The following is a 20,637-nucleotide window of genomic DNA, read 5'->3' as shown; positions in this document are numbered from 1 at the left end:
AGGCTGGTGCCTACACAGCAGGTAGGGACTCTCTCCTGGCCAGGCGGTTATCTCGGAGCTGAAGACTTCGCCCTGGGCCAGCTGCTCCCTTCCCACTGCCCTTCCCGTTTCCCACTGCGGGCCCCTGCTGCAGCTGACGTGTCTCTTGCCAAGGAGACGACTGGAGCAAGGTGGCACAGTGAAGAGGAGCGCCATGGACACCTCGGTCTTGCTGTCCCTCTTCATTATCCTGCTTGCTGGAGGATCCCCAGCAGGGTGTGCTGGAGACAATGGCTCTGCATCTCACAGTAAGTGAGCTTTTCTCCTGGCTCGGAAAAGGGTGGGTCTGCTGTGGGGAGCACCTCTTGATCCTGGTTCTCCTTACCCAGTGTGTTGTGCAAGTACATCGAGCTTTCAGGAGAGGTGTGTGGGTGGGCATGTAAAGGGTGGGATGCTTGCATGTGTCTTGGGGAGCAGCTTTGAGCTGCTCTTTGTGCATCCTGTGTCCAACCCTGACTTCTCCTTTCTAGGCACAGACAGCACCACAGAAAAACATGTCCTGTTGAATGACATTGCGGACCATGAAGCCTTTATCAGTGGTGCAGAGGTGGTGGTCATTGGATTTTTCCAGGTGTGTTCATAGCAACTTCCCTCTGTCACCCATGAGCTCACATATGTGTGCGGCTGGATATGGTGTAAACACCTGCCAGAAGCAGCTCCTGCTCCAGAAGGTGCCAGGACTGGGACGGGTGGATGGAAGGATTAGGTGACAGGCTGCAGGGAGAATGCAGGGAATTTGATCTGTATGTAGAAGGGGAGATGGAGCAGAGGAGGAAGATGAAGGAGGTCATAGGAACACTGTAGCAGGAGAGAGCGGGGGAAGCAAAACAGGAATATGGGCGGCAGAGAAAACATGTTGGTGAGGGGTGGGTGGGAAGGCCGATTGTTTGCTTTAGTCAGCAAAGAGAGCAAAGCACTGCCTGTACAGTGGGGCCAAGGAACCCAGGTCTCAGGCAGCAACACTGCTGTAGATCCTCTGAAACCCCATGGTTTGGGCTTAACCTGCAGTCTCTTTCAAAGCAGGGTGTAGGCATGATGTCTGTCTCACTGCTTCCCCCACAGCTGATGCCCTTAGGATCTCTGCTGTCTATGTCTGACCTCCATCAGCCAAAGGTGTTAGAGTAACTAATGGGCATGTGCCCCTTGCCCCCAAGATGGCATGAATATTTTTCCTTGGGAAACAAGAAAAAATATTTATTGAGAGCACCATAAAACAGAGGCCTCTTTGACAGGATCGTCATTAATTTTAAGGTCCCCAAATTGTACCTTTTCTCCCCCCTTTTCCTTGAGCTCTGCCCCGGGCTTCTGCTGCCCACACACTGGCTCATGACTTCTGTCAGAGAAGGCTTTAGACATTCAAAACCAACTCCTTTCAGCAAGCTTCTTCCTCTTCCTGCCCTGTGACTGGGGCCATAGGGCAGCCTATGGAGGGCACCATGCCCTTGGTATAGGGCAACAGCATCTCGCAGCCCACCGCAGAGTGAGGGCCAATGGTGCTGCCTGTGCAGGGCCGGCAGCAACAAGTGTGCGAGGTCTGGAGGCCTATGCCCCAGGGGCCTTGCTAAGTGCTGATGGCAGGGCATCCACAGGCGTTCAGAAGCTCCTCATGGGTTGCTCTTGCAGTGCTACAGTCCTGCAAACCAGTGAGGCAATCTGCACAGCAAGAACGAAAGTGCTCAGAGGCCTCCTTCCCCCAGCAGAGCAGCTGGCCTGGGTTGCAGCAGGGCCGTACCCCGGGCCACAAAGCCTCGTGCGGAGCTGCGGCAAGGACCGTGGCTTCTTGCCAGGCATCACTGCCGGTGTCTTGTGCCACTGTGGCCTCCTCCCTGCCTGCTGCAGGATTTAATTCATCAGAGCCCACAGGAGGCTGCTCCCATGCAGTACGTGGGGTTCCCAGGCACCTGCAGTTTGCGGTCAGCCCTGGTTGCCAGGACTGTGGGGCAGCAGCCGACGACGTGTTGGGTATTTGATGCCTAAAGCACGACAGGGCTGCATTTAAACAGTAGATAAAGAAGCATGTGTGCCGCCAGGGCTTGTCTTGGCCCTCTGCCTGACAGTATATTCATCCAAATAATGCCCATGTTCACCATAAATTATTTCTCTGCTATGGCCTTTCAGTTCGCTGCAGCGCGCAGCCCGGCAAGCTCCCCATATAATGAGCATGGCCTCCCTGACTGGGAACAGCGTGCCACGCTGGAAAAACAGCACACTGCTCCACAAGCCCCTGTGTGAGAAAGGGGCATGCTTGGCCTGATTAAACCCCAGCTTTCCCAGGAATGCTCCAGAACACAGTGAAGTTATTCCCACCCCAGGCTTTAGCGCTTGCCAGAGCCGTGTCGATGCGCTGGCATTTCCAAAACAGGCCATGAGAGTTGTTTTTCTTTTGAATAAAGAAGGAATTTTGTTTTCCATTCTCTCAGGGCTCACAAACAGCTGAGCTGATGGTTCAAACAACAAAAAAGCTCAAACCCAAAACAACCAACCCAACAAACTAATTTCCAAGCAGTGACTGTGCCTTGAGAATTTAAATCCAGTCAGTAGGAGTACATCGGAAAATTGGGAACAGGGATAGGAAGGGAGGTTTTAATATGAGCTAAGGCTGTAGCTAATGCTTTTGGAGGAAAAAAAAAAAAAGTGAACAGACCTCAAATTGCTGTGAAACTGCTAATTTCTATTGTTTGATATATCTTCATTAGCATCTTTTCGAAGGTTACATTTGAGACACCGTGTTAAAAGGAACCAGGATACTGGTAATGCAAAGCATTTAAAAATTATGGAGTCCTGACTCTGGAATCAGGGTTATCGTAGAAATTATGGGGTTTATATATGTATTTTATATGCACACTCATACGCATAAGTGTGTGTGTATATGTATTTAGGGATGCTCCCTCCAGATCCCGGGTTTCTCCCCTCCCTTTCAAGGACGCCAGGACTTTGCCTCATTGCCGCCTTAGCTGTTGGCGTGGGAGATGAGCAGGGTGTGAGATGAAAAGAGGAAAGGAAGGGGAGATTCCCAGAGAGCCACAGCTACCTGCTTGGCTGTGCCTCACGGACAGACAGACCCGCGGCACTCTGGACATCGCCACCGGGTCACTTCCCTCGTTTTGGGGGGAGAAGAGGTTGGGGGAGGGAATCATAGAATCATAGCGGTTGGAAGGGACCTCGAGAGATCATCAGGTCCAACCCCTCTGCCAAAGCAGCTCCCTAGCTCTAATTACACAGGGAGGCATCCAGACTGGTCTTGAATGCCTCCAGAGAAGGAGACTCCACAACCCCCCTGGGCAGCCTGTCCCAGGGCTCTATCACCCTCACTGTGAAAAAGTTCTTCCGCGTGTTGGGAAGGGGCTGTGTGGGGTGGGGTGGGGGTGGTGGAGGGGAAGCATCTCTGCTTCCTCCCGGCCACGCAGGCAAAGTGACACCGGGAGGCAAAGACGTCTATCCCGGCGCACCGAGGTCTTCCCCACCGCCCCCACCCCTCCACCCAGCTTTGGCTGCACCCACCCCCGGGCCCTCTTCCCCCCCTACCCTCCGCCCCGTCGGGGCCGCGGGGCGGGCGGCCGGTAGGTGTCGCCCTTGCGCCGCCTCCGTGAGGGCGGGGGGCGGGTTCCCCGGGGGAGGGAGGTTCCGCTCCTCTTCGCCCCCTCTCCTCTCTTTTCATCCCCCCCCCCCCCCTTTCACTCCCCCGCCCTTCACCCGCCTTCTCCTTCTCCCTCCGCAGGAACCGGAGAGCTCCGAAGCGTCCCAGTTTCGCTTGGCGGCCGCCCGGGTCCCGGAGGTGCCGTTCGGCCTCAGCAGCAGCCCCGCGGCCCTGTCGCACTACGGCGTGGCGGCCAACACCGTCACGCTGTTCCGCAGGGTGCGTGGGCCCGCGCCCTGGGGCGGGGGGAGTGGGACACGGGGCGGACGGGACGGGATGGACAGACGAAGGGGGGGGGCACCCGCGGCTGGAGGAGCCGGGAAGCCGCGGGGTGCGAGCCGGGGGCAGCTCCCTGCCGGGGAAACAGGGCGCTGCCAGGCGCAGAAGCGCCTCTCTGAGAGAGGGGGGGGCTTCTTTGCCTGCCGGTCCCTGCGCGGCAGGAGTGACATCTCCAAGGAGTGGTGAGAAAGAGGATTTAAAAGCGTTCGTGGCCCTTGAGAGCAGGCAAGCCGCAACCTCGCTTCTGCCCGGCCGCCCAAAAGCCCATCTGTAGGGCATCCCCCCCCGTTTCTCACTTCCAGGGTGTCGCTGAGGCACCCAGCATTCATTACACCTGGTGAGACTCTCCATTTGGAGGTCTCCCGTGGATGTGGTCCCAGCACCCAGTTGTTTGCAAAGAAAGATGTCTGTGTTTCTGAGAGAGACCCGCCTGGAGCCAAGTGTTGCTTGGATGGGGTTCCCATGTTTTTTGGAAAGGCTCCCGAGACGCGTGAAAAAGCATCTAGAGAGACCGTGTTACAACGGATCAACACAGCAGGCTCGACATCAAAGCTTGCCAAGTGTCATTTCAGGCAGGCAAAGCTGTCTCCCTGGGTGCACAACTTTTCCATCCTGACTGAAAACAGATCCAGACTGGGTCTCCTCAGTTACAGATGCTCTGCCACCAAAATAAATCCTACACACTCTTGTTTTTCTTGTCTCCTACACCATGGTTTGCAGAGTTATGCCATAAAGAGCTTTTGGGCATAGGCCCATTGAAAGGGTTACTTTGCAGTTTCTTGGGGAGGGATGCCGTGCAAGTTCGAATCCTTGTTGACTCCAGCCGTAAGTGCTGGTGCCTCACTGAATTTGAAGCTATGTTTCCCTGAAGGAGACAAAACTCAAGGGCAAATATTCTACTGGTTATATCCATTTCCTTGTGCTGCCCCTTCTCACGCAAGCATGGCAGTTGAAAACTGAGGAGAGAGTTTATCTTGGGAGGAGAGGTGCCCTAGGTAGTACAAGAGGTCCTGAAAGCCAGTGAAGTGTTGTGTCACCAGAGCTCTAAGCACACGTGGTGGTACGAGGATAACACTACCTGTGCTGCTGGTAAAACTAACCATGGCAGCTTGGCCAAGCTCTACAACCAGGTTATGCAAATATTGGACAAAGCCAGCTTCTCCCCATTGATTTCCCATCATTTCCCAGGCTGTGTTTACCACTGATCCTGGGTAATGATCATTTGAAGAGAATGGTCAATGGTTAGGCACTTTTATTTAACCTTTTATTTGCTGTGTGCAGATGCTGTAGTTCGAAGCAGCACCCATCTTAATTTTTAATCAACTTAGTCTTGTTTCTTATTTAAAAAAAATATTGAAAAGATCCTTTATTTTTGCACAGTGGCAGATAATGATGATGACTGCATTGGGAGGATGTTTGGTAAAAGAATGTGTTTGGATTGTTGGAATTTGGATTATATTGAATAGTCTTTGTTCACAGTCTGGTTTTTACAGCTGAACTCTTGTTTAATAGGAAAAAAACACCCCACCAAACAAAAAAACTAATACACTAGTCAGGTTCAACTGTGGTTGACAATTCACTTGTATGATTGACGGTTTTTCTTAAGCTAACTTAAGACACACCGTTTTTCTTTTAATTCTGGGCTGAATACCATGTAGGAGGAAGGGGCCAGAGATAAAAAGGAAAAGAATAAAGATCTGAGGCAGGAACTTGGAATCAAATACTCATTTGAAGTATACAAAGATTTGTGACCCAGAGAGCAGTGAATCAGAGGCACAAACCCGTTCTGCCTTTGCTTTTGCAGAGTATGAAACACTTTTATAATGCTTAGATGTTTAAACCATAATTACAGTAGTAGGAGGGGATGCTGTCAACTGGTGAGACTTCTTTGCATAGAGTGGAGGGAAACTGATGTATTTTAGTGAGGAAACTAGCCTGATAGATCTGAAAAGGACATAATTAACAGATGCTAACAAGCTAATTAAGTGGGGTGATAAAGGCATTTTGACTAAAGCCTCAACTATTAGATGTGGGCTTTTTTTCCATCCCTGTTTTCTTATAAATCATAAATGTTGAGTGCAGGTTTAAGGTGGTATTATCCCTAAATGGAAACCAGATGTTTCCAGAAGCCCATGAAAGTCAAGAGAAGACTTTCTGTGGAGTCTGGGGTGCTTTAGATGGGTTCCCAAGGGCTATCTGATCTCCCCCCCTCACCCAGGTGTTACACTGGCCTGATCTCATTTACTGGAGTAGAGCTGCCCTTTCATTTTACGCAGCAGCAAGTCTGTGAGAGGGATTGAGCCTCACGGTCTGAAAAGCACCACTTTTGGTTGCCAGACAGGGTGCTGTGGCCCCCTCCCAGATCAAAGACATTGCCAATGACCACAGAACAGCAAAGAGGGCTTTAGATGTCTGCACAGGACTGGAAAAACTAACACAGGCACTTTCAGAGGTCGCACAGATGCAGAGAATAAAATCTGGGGTGTGCATGTGGCTCTTTCCTCAGCTCAGAACCTCATTCAACATATGCATCCAAGGCCTTCAAATCCCAGGCTTTGATCCTATTGTGAGGATGGGATCAACTCAGTCATGTCCTGTGGTGGTACCATGCAGCAACTCTGCCATATTTGGGGAGGGGGGGGGGGGGTTAGCTGTTACTCAACAGCTGCCTGCTTTTCCTCTGTTTACCAGCTCATGAAAACCTCAATCAAATCACATCTTTGCAGTGGGAGGGGGAGTGTTGGGAGATATGTGGCAGGATGGATTTTCCTCTAAAGCTAAAATGTGCTGGGCTAGATTTTTTTTTTATTTATTTATCTTTTTTTTAACTGCTGGACTGGAAAAAAATCCTCTTTTTATTGGAGAGATTTCCTGCTTGCACAATGTTTCCAGGAAACCCATACAGGCCCATGCCAATGTTTGTTACTTGTAGAAGAAATAGAATAAGCAAGTGAAGATTTTAAAAAGGCATGTAAAGCCAAAATCGATGCAAGGAGTTGGACTAGTTACTGATCTCTTCCCCACAATCCGTAGGATAGTTTTATCAGCTAGTCCTCCCTGACTCCAGTGCATTAGGAGCATATACTGTAGGGGTGTCTGGAGTCCTCAGTGTATTTCTGTTATGCCTTGTCCTTGGGAGACTGAAGGAGGGTGGAAGATCCTTATTTTGAAGTGCAGGCTGGTACCTGTGGGTTCTAGACCTCCAAAAGTGGGGATTATGAGATGGGAGAGGGGAGAGGTTGTCCAGGTGTCTCTGTGGGTGGGTGCCCTCAGCGCCTCTGGAGGAGGTGCCAAGAAGAGAGGAGAGCTGTGACTGTAGGTGTCTTTCCATGTCTCCAGGTAGACAATGACCGGAGGGATCTGGATATGAACAACAAAGATATCGATGCTGACAAGATGACTCGCTTCGTGCGGATGAACGAGCTCCGCCTGGTGACAGAGTACAACCCTGTGGTAAGGACCAGCTCCCCTGCAGCCCTCACCCTGGCACTCGGCCTCTTCCTCATGGGCATTCTCTGGCCCAGGGGTTTGCACACCCAGATGTGTGCAAGGGTTGTGGAAGTGGTGCGGATGGGGTTGGGGAAGACACTCAGCTCCTTGCTGCTACTCCATGCCCGGACTGGAAGCAGGTGCTGTACTGGGGCATGTGAGTGGGGTGGGGAGAGGAGTTGGGGCATAGCGATTCCCTTAGCCTCCAGTAAATCTGAAGTGTTGGTGGGCAGAGACTTCTGTTTTTGACCACTCCTGCCAGCAGTGTCACTTCCTCCTGTGGGCATTTGCTGTGTTATGCCATGCCTGCAGACCCTGATCAGCTACAGTCCCCTCTCTTTGGCTGACAAGTTTTGGGAAACATGGAAACTTGAGCGACCTACTCCCAGATGGCAGGCTTTTCTTCATCACACAGCACATAGGGTTTGACATGAGCCTGGCTATTTGAAGGCAAATTTAAGAGCCAGTTGGAAACATCCCAAAACAATTTTTCCCATTCCTTTCTATCTATTACTTGAATAAAAATATTCTGAAATTCAAGAAAAATATCAGATACAGGATGTCTTCATGTTGGCCATCCTCATTAGCTCACCCCCCTGACTCTCAGTCACTGGTTCCCAGTGCTCCTCTCCCTTGCAAAGGGTGACCAGGGATTTAGGCTCCCCTGAAATCTCAGCAGTTCACCGAGCTTACTGCTGTGGAGTCGATGGGTCTTAGATGTCCCAGTGGCTGCAAGGCTGAGACCTTATCATTGTCCATGGGCTCTTTTGTAGACTTCTGAATAGCTAAAAGCAGTGCTGACCAGGCTCAGTTTAAACAAAAGAGAATGGTCCAACCTGTTTAAAAGCTATACCTTTTCAAACCAATGCCAAGGATCACCCAGAGGGCTGACAGCATTTACCAGCTCAGCTGCAGCCGGCCAGTAGCAGAGAACGTTTTGCTTTGGAAGTGCAACATTTTGTTTCTGGAGTGAAATACTGTAGAAGTTCTGGGTTAGCTCCCTTCCCCTTCCCTTTCTCCTCCCCTTCCCCTTTTAATGGAAAAAAAAATAGTCTTGTTTTGGTTTTAATTTTTATAAGGGACGTGAAAAAAAATTCATAATCACAGAATATTTCTGAGGACAGAAAAACTGCATCCTGTACCCCCCTCCTGAGAGCCCTTTGAGAACACCCAAGTCACATCAGTGGGTATGCTCTTATTACTCAAGGCCTCAGGTTACACCCAGGCCTTCTGGACCCTCAGACCCTCCACTGCATCTTTTAGAACATCATTAGGTGGTGGCTCTTTCTTCACGTGTTCCTGCCGACTGTTGGGCTCTGGCTCCACGGTGTCCTGCTCTGCATGCAGACTGTCTCCCTGACCAGGAACGAGAAGTCCTGAGCTGTGGAGCTGATCCTCTCCAGCCTGACTGGCAGTAGAAATGTTTTCCCTTCTTTTTTCACCCCCCGGACACTTGTGAGCCTTATCAAGGTGCTGCAATTAGCAGTGTCTCCTGCAGTCCCCAGCCCAAAGCCCTCCCAGCTCCTCTAAGGTACCTTGGTTTCCTGTAAATATTTATTCCCAGTGCATATGCTGTTTACATCCAGCAGGGCTGCCGGTCAGCAGAGGCTGGGGTCACACGGATCACACCAAGCACTGCCAGGAGTTTCTCTCCCCATACTGGGGCCCTCACTGTTTCTCCCACATGCTTTAGTCATTTTTAGGCAATGCTTACACTGTGGGCTTTCCAGAAGAGTCAGATGCGACCTGGCCGTGTTGATGAGCTCAGCTGATTGCTCTTGCATGAGGTTGCACGGACAGACACACCTTTGTGTGGAGCTGCTGGAGGAAGCACTGCTCCAGCCCTGCCCACTCTTGGCTCATCCCTGCTGTGGCCCTTGCTGCTGGCCAGCTTCACCTTCACCCCCATCCTCCCACAAGGTCTTTTAATGCTCTCCAACCTCAGTTTCCATCCCCTCTACCCTTCCCAGTCTGCACACCACCAGAGCAGTGAAGGGATACAAAAAAAGTCTGATAAATATTAGGCTAAAAGCAGAGTCCTGGCTGCCTGAAAACAGATGCTTTGCTGTGCGTGGGCCTTGCCAGCATGCACTCCCTGACCCCTTCCTTAGCACTCCTGGAGCATGTGGAAACTCCCAGCTCCCTCTGGCAGGGAGCTGCCCAGTCTGCACCTCCGTGGTTTCGGTGGCACGGGGGAGGCAGCAGCTCTGTCCCGGCTGCTGTTTAGTTTGAAGGAGAGGCCGCAGGGCTGCGGGAAGCTGGCAGGAGGAGAAACGAGATGACGAGTGAATGAGTTGAGTGAGTGCCTGGAAATGGTCCTCTCCTCACAGAGGGCCAGTGTGTGCTGCTCACTTGGCCCTCGCCCAGGGGACAAGGGACAACTGGCTCCAGGTCTCTGCCCACCGTGGGGCTGTGGAGGCAATTTTAAACCTCAGCACTCGGGGATGCTCAGGCCTTGGGGCTGCTGAAACTCAGGTCTCATCCCCCTCCTGTGCACAGTGTAATGCAAAAGAAAGGAAGTATGAGGAGACGTCAACACAGTGACACCACAAATCCTTCCCTTTCCCTTTTTGGGTGCCTTTTTGGGGTTTTTTTCTGCCATTTCAGCCAGGTGCTGGACCTCTGTATCAAGGGTTTCAGGGTGCCCTTGCATTCCGTGTTTGCTGGTCTTCCCTCTCCCCTTCCTTGCCCCTCTAGACTTCAGCTTGCTGTATCCAGGCAGTCCCCCCGCCTAGTCGCTGACTGTCCTGAGGCCAGTGATGAACCCTTATGGTCTTCAGACTCTCATCTTGGGGATAAGCAAAGCCAGGATGTTAAATGCTTCCACAGAGAACCCAGGTTCAATCCCTCCTGCTTTAAAGAAAGCTGTCCTGCTTGTGAGGCTGGTTTGCAAAGAAATCCCAGCTGAGATGTGAGAATTGATGCCCCTCTGGCAGTGCATCCAATGTGGATTGAATGTTCTCAGTCTCCTTGTCTCTGTGTGTGTTTCTCTCTCTCTCTGCTGCCATGTTTTTGGCAGACAGCAATAGGTGTGATGCAGAGTTCTCTCCAGCTGCACCTCCTCCTGATCACAGACAAGAGGTCTCCAAAGCACCCTGAGCAGATGCGCAGGTACCAGGCAGCAGCAGAGCTCTTCAAGGGGAAGGTAAGTCTAAACAGAGAGGAAGAGAAGCCATTAGGGAGAGAAAAAAAAAGGAGACTGGGGATTTCTTCTGTGGATGAGGAGGGGATAAACTCCTTCTCTGTGCATTAGGGGAGCAAAGGCTAAGTGGCAGGAAAAGAGGATTAGCTGTATAATTAACTGGAAGGGTTGGATCTGTTCACTTTTTGCCAGTTTGCCTCCATGTGGGGAAAATATCCTCTGTATCCTGCTCCTCTGCTCCCTCAGTGGGACGTTATGTACTTCCTTGCTTCTGGTCCACATTTGTTCCCTTGTACTGGGAGATGACGAACAGCTGCTGCACTTCAGCCTGGTGATGGTTGCATTCCACTGGTGTGAGAGGTGATTTTGTATATACAGCCTGTGAGATGCCAAGGAGCGTTATATAAGTGATCAGGCAGCAATTAATATCGTGGTGCTTCTTTAACCCTCATCCTTCTGGTTGGATCCTGAGGAAATGGCTATTTTAATGGACTTGCAGATGAGTTTGTCAGATTTCTCACACTAAGGTGGAATATTTCAGAGAAATTTTGCCTGGTTCCCACCCCACTGTGGGCAGAGCATCCCAAGTAGTAAATCATCCCATGTCTGATTCTCTGGCAGCAGCTGGATTATGGGGGAATTTGTGTCTGGAGAACAGAGGAAGGAACTGGCAAGCAAAGTAGGATTGAGAGCAAGAGGAAGGCATTTGGGGCAAGGAAGAACAGCAGATGGGTGGGAGGCAGAAGATTACAGCAGCAGGGAAGGCTGAGATGAGAGGCAGTGGAAGAGATATTCCTGGGAGTAAAACAGTTGGCGTTTGAGAACAAGAACATCTGCACGAGCCTGTCAGTGGTACTGCAGGGGCAGATTAAAAATCAAGAATATCCTCATCTTCAAATGGAGGGGCCACCTCAGAAGCGTGCACCCTCAGAAATCTTGAGACTTATGGCAGGACTGCTTTGGACCTTGCCATCTGTCCCAACCATCAGCAAGAGACCAGGGAGAAACAAAGCATCAAAATCAAAATATCCCTTCAAGAGTGCTTGCTTTGATGAATACCTAGTGATAAAGGAAAAAGGAAAACTCATTTATCTGAAAAAATCCAGCCATCTCACATGAAATGTGTGCTACAGTGTTGCCATTTTCACTGTCCTCCATGAGCAGCAGAGTCTAATACATGTATTCCCCAAGCAGCTAACTCTTCCAACACGGCACATCACTGTTCAGCATTACTGTCCTTTTCTGATGCAGCTGCAGTTAGTTTTCTCTTCATGTGACATGCCTAGATATGAAAAAATGAGAATAATTTTCCTAGAAATACTTCATAAAACATGGGATAAAATGTCCTGAAGCCCTGATAATTTATGAATTACCAGTGAGCCAAATCTAACTTTTTTAAAATCCATGCAGGCAAGTTTCCCACCAAATAGGTCTAGAAGTTTGTCAGAGTAAAATATAGAGATTAAAGATGTGGGGATTTGACCAAATATTTCTACTTTACTGCAGTGGTACTTCAGAAGACAGATGATGGGACTTAGAGCCTAATATGTTGTTTCTCCCAAAAGAGTGGCACCCTGGGGAGTAAACTGTGATTTGGACTGTCCTCTGACAGAGCAGTAGGGGAGATCTCTCTGTTTGGGTCTTAGATCTGGATACTAAGGAGTAAGCAGAGTGATATGCCCACTTAAGTTTGAGTCTTCTGCCATGTAGAAAGACATAAATTAGTTTGTGCATCAGAAGGAGCCACTGCATAATACCACGGAAATCTTTGCTGGCTGATTTTCCTGAGTGGAGATAGTCCTCCTGATGGACTACCAAGTTAACTCAGGTTCACACACAGAATCACAAGGTTGGAAAAGACCTTTAAGATCATCAAGTCCAACCGTTCCCGTCCAAAGCTAAACCATATCCCTAAGTACCTCATCTACCTTTTTTTTAAACATATCCAGGGAAGGTGACTCAACCCCCTCCCTGGGCAGCCTGTTCCAGGCCCTGACAACTCTTTCAGTGACAAATTTCTTCCTAATATCTAATCTAAACCTGCCCTGGCGCAGTTTAGTGCCATTTCCCCTTGTCCTATCTCCTCTCACCTGGCTGAAGAAACCATCTCCCACCTCTCTATAACCACCTTTCAGGTAATTCTAGGCAGTGATAAGGTCTCCTCTCAGCCTCCTCTTCTCAAGGCTAAAGTTTACTTGCTTCTCAAGGTTACTTCAAACCTGGTGAAGTATTGAGTAGATTTTGCCCTTTTGCAGCTTGCAGATTGCCTGTGAATAAATGCAAGGTTCTTGACTGGAATTTTAGTCAGAATTACCAGTGAATAATTCATAGCTGGTGGGCTGGTGGTGAAAGCCTTGCTTGTGCTGTGGGTTTAGTGCTGTCAGTGTTTTGAGCAAGGAATCCCTGCTGTGCAGTGGAGAGGTGTTCCTCTGAGCACAATGACTTCAGCATGGGCAGACATGGTGTGTGTTGCATCTTCTCCACAATGCCAGTGCAGAACACAAAGAGAGCCTTCCCAGGAAGGAGAAGGGGTGCCAATCCTTTCACACATCTCTGCTGTGCTCTGAGGGAAGAGGAGTCCTTGCATTGTCATCACCAGCTGGAGGAGGAAGGGAAAGTTATTGCTTGGATTGATGAAGAAATGAAGAGTAACTGCTGCAGCTGGGTGACTGGCCCCAAAGAGTGAAGCAAATCACAGAATCATTTAGGATGGAAAAGATCCTTAAGATCATGGAGTACAACCCTTTAGTGGATTGTGAGGAGGTGACTCACCTGCCAGTTCCCAGGTCATGGTCCCTTCATCTCTGGTTTATAATCTTTTGATTTTTGCCTGAGAGGAAGCTGAGATTTTTCAGCTGGAGGGTCCATGAGGATGTATGGAGAGCACCATTATTGGAAAACAGCTTGAACTGCATCCTGAGCAACAGCGAGTGTCTGAAGGCAGTCTAGGTTATTCTAGATTTTTGTCTTGGATCCTGGGGACTATAAACTGCTGCAGAGGAAAGTGTAAGCATTAGATGATGCTAAACCAGCAGAAGAAATATGGTACTTTTCAAGCAGACTTTGAGAAACAATTGTGGGTGGGTAATAGTGAACAGAGCTCAGAGCACTGCAGCTGCAGGAGTGAATCCACCAACCTTCTTGGAAGGATCCCACTGTAATCAAGTATGTGCTTATTTGAGGAAGTACTGCCAAGAGTCCAGGCTTTCTATTGGAAAGGAAATGTCAGGGTTTGCACTGCTGAGCCAGACTCACATAAGCATCTTCAGTTTTCTTTTCCACAGTACCAGAGTATAACATTGACAGCTGGTACACCTTGTGGGTGTTTGCTGAAGTTTCAATAGGGTGATGTTTGGAGTAACAAAAGCAGCTTTTGCTGCAGCTGATTTGACTGGTTTGCAGTGTCAAAGTGATTTGGGTTGGCATGTCTGCAAAGTCCCTTTTAATTTAGGTGGAGGCCCATTTTGAAATGGGTTCTGAGAAACTCCTGAGAATCCTTCAGGAGTCCTTCCTTGGAAATGAAAGGATGCTGTCCTTTCTGTTGCAAACAGTCATTGACACACATTTTTCTTTTCTTGTCAGACATTGATGACTCCAGAACTGAGAGAAGTAATATTTAGAGAAGCCTCTTTTAGCCATAAACAGGGGAACATGTAAATACAGGTTTTCTATGTCACATAACATCTGCAGTAAAATTGGTTTTGTGGCTTGCCTTTTTTTTTTTAATTAATGAGTAATGTTTTCATTTTGCTTTGATGTACTATGTAAGCCAGGTGAAAAGCTGACCAAACTTCAGAACTGGATCTTTTTGCTTATACAGTCTCCTCAATGATTGAAAGTTGCAGCTCCATCAAGTTCAAAGTCAAACACTGGATATGAGGCTTCATCATCCTTCCTGTTTGTCTTCCTTAGAGGAAAAAACTAAGCAACATCAAATTGGTTTCTACCACTGCAGTACTACTGTCAATTATCTGTAATTCCTTGGGCAATAACATCATTCCATATCTTTGTATTTACCAGGAACTCGATGTTCTAAAAGCACTGGGCTAGGAATCAAGTTGTCAGGACACCAAGACAGCACCAAGTGTACAAAATTTTCTGAAAGAGATCTTATTGCAGGTGACAGTGCACAGATAATATTAAATTGTGTTCTTAGTCCTTGGAGTATCATGTGTGGAGCAAAAAATTCGTGTTGGGAGTTCCTCATCCATGCAGGAGAGCCTTCACTGCCTCTCTAGCAACAGATCTCTGAACACAGTCGGAGTTTCTTACAGAATTTAATGGAAATAATTTCTGAATTAGTCAGCTATTGTACATCACAGTATGAAATAGAAAATGACCTTTCTGTTTTGGATGGAACTACCTGGTTTCTAGCAGCAATGTAAGAGTTGGCAGTAATTTGGATTTATTTTGGTGAATTATAGCTTTGGTAAGTTGCCTGAGCTCTTCTCAGGACTGGATATAGAACTTTCCTCCCCTTCTAAAGCAAGTGGAATCAAGGGCCATTTATTGTACCATTTATTGTAGAGGTTACCTAGATGATGGGCTGAGGCAAGACCTAAGATCTAGATGGCAGAAGTTAGGCAAAGTGAATCTCACCTCCTGGTCAGTAGGATATCTCTGGTCACTGTGATCACTCTTTATGATTAGAGTTGTTTGGGAGTCTCTGAGCAAAATAAATTCCTCATGAGGAAATGCCAGTTGCACCAGGTGGCATCTTTCATGGCAGTGTCCCTGTTGAGAAACCGGCTTGGTTTCCAGCTGCTAAGGAGACCAGGCTTCTAGTCCTTGTGGTCTCAGTACCAACACACCTTGCAGACTGCCTCACAGACATGGCTTTGGGGCCACACGGGCCTTGGCAGGACCCCTGCAGCACATCCAGCACAGGATGCTCGGCCTGTCCTTTTGCTGAAGGAGGATTCGTGCCACGTCACAGTGCGTGACAGAATGCGTCATTCTACAACGCGTGTGACAGGCATCAAGGTCTCTTCTTTTGAGTGACATTGCACAACTGCAGTTGCTGTCTCCCCTGTATTTTTTGAATAGAAGAGGGGAAGGAAACTTCAGCACCCTGTAATTCCGTGGGAGAAATGTGAGTCATTAGAGGGATCCAAGTCAGGATCTGTGAGGGATGATAGCTCAGCTTTCCTAGCTGAGGGGCCTGTTGTTTGTGTGGTTTTGTTTCCTTCTGTAAGGAAGAAGGTGCTTGGAGTTCTAAACCCCAACCTTTTTATTCTTTTATTCTTACTCTATTCTTTGTATTCATGGATAAAATATGTACAGCTTGTTAGTTTGGGAATCTTTAACAAAGGCTGGAAGCTTGATAAAGTGAAGAGTGATGATTAAGGTTTGGTTTTATTACCATGTTAAAATGCTACTCATCTGTTTTAAAGGTGGAGGAGACTCTCTATAGAAAGTGACAACATTTAACAACCTAGGTATTCTAAATGCTTTGTTTGGGTAGCTGCTTCTTTGACATTTGATTAAAAAACATTGCTGTTTAGTGAATCTTTCATAGAGAAAACCAAACCCTGGTGAATGAGCTGGTGATAACGTGATACCATTTCCTGTACCAAACCTCTGAATGTGTTCTCCTCTGACACTGGCCTCTGTTTCCAGCTTGCTAGTTGGAAGGAGACTCCTTGAACATAAGTATTGCTGCTCCAGCTGAAAGCCTCTTAGATCAGGTCCTCAGACCTCTGACTCTTAGGTCTGTGACCCTTCTCTAGCTTGGTGTCTTATCCTGTGGAGGGAGGAATTTAACACTCTGGGAGAAGTTCCCCACAATGTGTCTGCTCACTAGCTTGTCACCCTTGGGGCACAATTGACTTTTGGAAGAGAAATTGCAAGTGGTAAATATCACATAACTAGTGGAAGTGTTGTTCCAGTTTCTGTATAGTAGTGATTAGCTGCAGTTAAACCTTACACTATCCTTCCTCCCCATAGGCTGTTGCCTAGAAAGGTTTCTAGATAGATTTCATTTTTTATAGAACATAAAATTAATAAAGAACTTGAGGTTTAACAAGTTTATTTTTAGAAAAAAAAAACCAACCCCACAACTTTTCAATTAATGTCAGTGTTCTTAATTGAAAAGAAAGAAAACCATGAGTCAGCCTGGGAACTGGGCACATCATCTCCACATTGCATTACTTCTTTTTACTCAAGTATGTTAAGCCATATCCATGTCTGTGGATACACTGGGTATGGCAGGCCCAGTAGACTGCACAGGGTAAAGAGAAGATAAAATGACACGTTAGCTGGATGTTTCTTTCATTGACTTGGATGTCATCTGCCAAGGGATTCTATTTAATCAGGTCGCTGATTAAATTGCTCAATTGCTCTGTTTGCTTTTATAAAATTTATACCTAGTGTTTGTATTTAGTATTAACAAATAATTTAACAAAGATTTGTGAGATAGCTGTATATTTTATTAACAGTCCTTCAGATTCTAAAATTTTAAACTTGTAGTTCCTACTGCACCTGTAAGATGCCAGTTGAAACTTACTCTTAAAATAAAATCAAGGAGTCGGTCACCAATTCTGATAAATTGGGACTAGTGAATTGTCCCAACAGAATCCTAATCCTTAGCTTGATCTTGCTCTCCAGGACTATTCAGGAGCCCAGATCATTCTCACCCTGGCTTATTCATTGCAGGGCTTTGCTTCCCGGGTCTGAACAATCCTCCACTGAACTGAGCCATGTGGAAATTAGTGTTTTGCCAACAACTCCTGTTTCCCAGATAACTGTGTCTTCATTTCTACTCACTGCAGCTCACCTAAACACATCCTTTGCATTTGGTACTCTTGTGTTCTTATCATTCTGGGCTCCTGCTGCCCTATACTTCCCTCCCACATGATTGAAATTGAGTATGATGCTCCACACACCAAAACACCTCTTTACTCTGTGACTCTGGGCCTTGCATGGATGTCAGCATCTTATCCAAATTACATGCAAGTTGAGAAGCTTGTTTTGTATGTGCCACTAAAATAAAAGGCATCTTGTTTCCTCATCTGTTAAGAGAATAGAGGTGAAGGCAGCCTTCCTGCCATGCTGTGGATATATTTTTGGAAAAGGTGAAAGAAGGCATTTTGTTTGTAAGTGTGTGGAATTGATAAAATACAGAAAAAATTAACTGCATGGAGCAGTTAGATGATGGCAGATGAAGATGTTGTCCTAAGAGAACATGGCAAGTTTTCTCCAACTCTTCATAAAAGTATCATTGTTGATCTTCTTCATATGATCACTGTTTGGGGATCTGTTGTCTCTCTCAGTTTCTGTTTTGCTTATGTTACATCTCCTATTTCTATCACAGATTCTCTTTATCCTGGTAGACACCAATTTGAAGAGCAATGAACGATTAGTGCCATTCTTCAAACTGAAGAAGTCCCAGCTGCCAGCTCTGGCTATATTCCATGCACCAGATGAAGAGCAGGATGTGTTGACTCTGGATGAAGTCTCTGTTGAGCGTGTACAGGACTTCTGTAATCGTTTCTTACAAAGAATGCAGAAGGTAAAGGGGGGTGTGGGGTGTGTCCTGTAGTTTAGAGGAAGCTGGGATCTTGTAGGACAATGCTGTTTATCACAAGGCTCTTGAAGAAGATGACTTTGATGCCTTTAACTCCTCCTCAGCCCTGCCACATCCTCTTTAATTTTCCTTTGCACCTGAATAACAGAAACGATCTGTAACAGAGCAGAGATTCATTTCTTTGCAGAGAATCTTAATTGACTTCTGCCTTTTAGTCTACAGCAAGAAGACTTCACTGTCCTCTGCAACTGTATAAAGGTCTCAGTGAAGCACTTATTTTCTGGGAGCAGCAGCTGGGGAGACAGAGTGAAGGGTGCTTTTGAACACCGAGAACAGGGTGGTGGATGGCAGCACGTAAGAGAGGATCAGAGAGACATTGCCATGGATAGGAAGGAAATCTGTCAAGAAGGCCACAGCACAGAGTATACAGACAGGGGCTTAGGAGTCAACCAGAGGTCGCTTCTGGAAGAGGGACAATTCAGTCTCCACTCCAGCACAGTGTTAAGAGTTCTCCATCGAAGGAGGGCACAGAGGCATTGTGTGTCAGGAGCCTGTGTTGTGCAGCTGAAGTGAGATAGGCCAGGCAGTGGCATAGACAGGAGAGGGAGGCATTTAAGTTGGTTTATTTCCTTTTATCACTATGCTGAGAACCCAAGCAACATCAAAACTGATTTCATGCCTCTTGTGTGTTTTAGAAAGAAGACCAACCTGAGGAGAAGGCCCTCAATGAGGAACTCTGATTCTTTCGCAGCCAACAGGATGACTGTGCCCAGAGACATCTGTTTCTGGTGTATGAAGAGTTCACTGAGCCCCACAGCTCAGGAATTCCTTGGATAGTAGGATTAAAGGGCAAAGTCAGTCATGGATTCCCATCTCCATGCTATGTGCATCTATGCTGTCTCTCCTTTCTGGAAATCTCTTCTCCATTCTCATTTGTTTGCTTCATCTCTTTTTTCTCAGTATCCCAGGAGCTCTGGTATTGCCCTACACTCTGTCCTTCCATGCCACCTCTGTTTGGAGCAAAGGGTGATAGGGCAAAATGGCAATATCAGAGATAAAGCTTGTACTTCCCAGAGATCTGTTTCCCTCATTTTCTTTGCTTCTGGTGCCCTGCTGGGATCCACTGTCAGCCTCTCCTGACACTAGGAATGGATGGGTTGCTTGAGGTCACATGAACCTTTCCATTTATTTTACTAAATAAAGCAGAATGTGAATAGCCTGGATTTTTATGCAAACATATAATTTCTCATTCCCTATGTCTTTCTCTTATGAACAAAACCTGTGTATTTCTGAGTGAGTAGGCTCAAAAATGGCCTTTCTCTGAATTTAACCAGGCTTGTAATGTCTAACCAGTCAGATTGGTTGCTAATCATTCCCCATGGAACTGGGTGATTGATCATCAACAGGTATTTCCACCAGGCTGAGAGATTTCTGTGGAGGTCTGGGATAAGAACAGCACTGGGTACAGCAGGGCTGAGTTGGCACAACAAAAATGAACGATCCTAAGGTGCAGATCAGTGCTGAGGAATGGGAGCTGTGGGAAAAAGGGCAGTAGAAAGTCACATTGCAAGATAGGGAATATCTCCACACTGCATTAGATGGAAGGGCTGGTGGCTGTGTGTTGACCTCAGGCATCCCCCAGAGGTCCCAGTGCTGGCATACAGGGAAAAGGGGCTTTGCAGACAAGGCGTTTGAGCCATCCCTGTTCTGCTGTACTAGATGCCTGCAGTAGGCTTACCTCATACTTGGCCTAACATCCTTTGGCATGAAGTATGGATGCTCCTGTCAAACAGTGACTGCATTGTCTCTCAGGGCTTAAGATGCTTGGCTTGGGACAGGGAGTGTAAGAGGCATAGAGCTGAGAAACCTCAGCCCTTTTTGAGAGATTAGCTCAAGGCAAATAACTGGGAACAGGAAGAAGTTGTTCTTGCAGATGAGGCAAATGCAGCTCTTCACCACAGAGGGAGAAGTCTGTGCTGGGAGGGATGCAAAGTGACTGCCAGCCACCGTGGTGAAGCCCACAGCAGGGAGGGTCTATGTATAATAGCAAGGCAGGTGCCAGCCCTGCATTAGCTCTTGCCTCTTCCATGTGGATCAAGCTGATGTCTTTCATCTCCCTAAGACCATGTACTTGGGAGTGCTCTACCCTCCCCTCTCTGCTTACCTAAGGCAAGCCCAATGGTGTAAACGGTATGGGGAATCAAAATTGCTGTACATTTCCAAGGAAGAGTGACAAGACCAAAACAGTATTCAAGATTGTGCTTTGTGTTGGCAAGGCAGGGAAACTGCCTCCCTGCACAGGAAGCTCTCCTCTAAGAGGCAGGGCTGTGGGCAGTACGGGGGCCTCAGAACCTCTATGGCCAACACAACAGCCAAGAATTGTTTCCTACATGAGGCAGTTCAGAAAAGAGTGGGAAAAGAGGGAGGAGAGGAGAGAGAAGCAAACTGCTGCTGTCTGTCCAGTTCTCCCCTCACTACAGCTGAGTTCTCCCTAACCTCTGGTTTGCACATGGCCTGTGGGAGCCT

General features: G+C 47.7%; 1 protein-coding gene across 1 annotated transcript; it reads left to right on the top strand.

Moving 5' to 3' along the window:
- Nucleotides 1–193: 193 nt before the first annotated feature.
- ERP27 (endoplasmic reticulum protein 27) lies at nt 194–18,851 on the top strand (the record flags this gene model as incomplete). Its single annotated transcript, XM_084265738.1, has 7 exons — nt 194–287; nt 510–610; nt 3,758–3,895; nt 7,295–7,408; nt 10,464–10,589; nt 17,899–18,096; nt 18,807–18,851. The coding sequence occupies 7 exons, from the start codon at nt 194–196 to the stop codon at nt 18,849–18,851; spliced, it is 816 nt and encodes a 271-aa protein (XP_084121864.1).
- Between the last annotated feature and the right edge of the window lie 1,786 nt (nt 18,852–20,637).

This window comes from Gallinula chloropus (genome assembly GCF_964237585.1).
Source record: "Gallinula chloropus genome assembly, chromosome: 1".
Classification (NCBI taxonomy): Eukaryota; Metazoa; Chordata; class Aves; order Gruiformes; family Rallidae; genus Gallinula; species Gallinula chloropus.
Note: the sequence above shows the minus strand (reverse complement) of the source record. Positions and strands in the feature narration are given on the sequence as shown.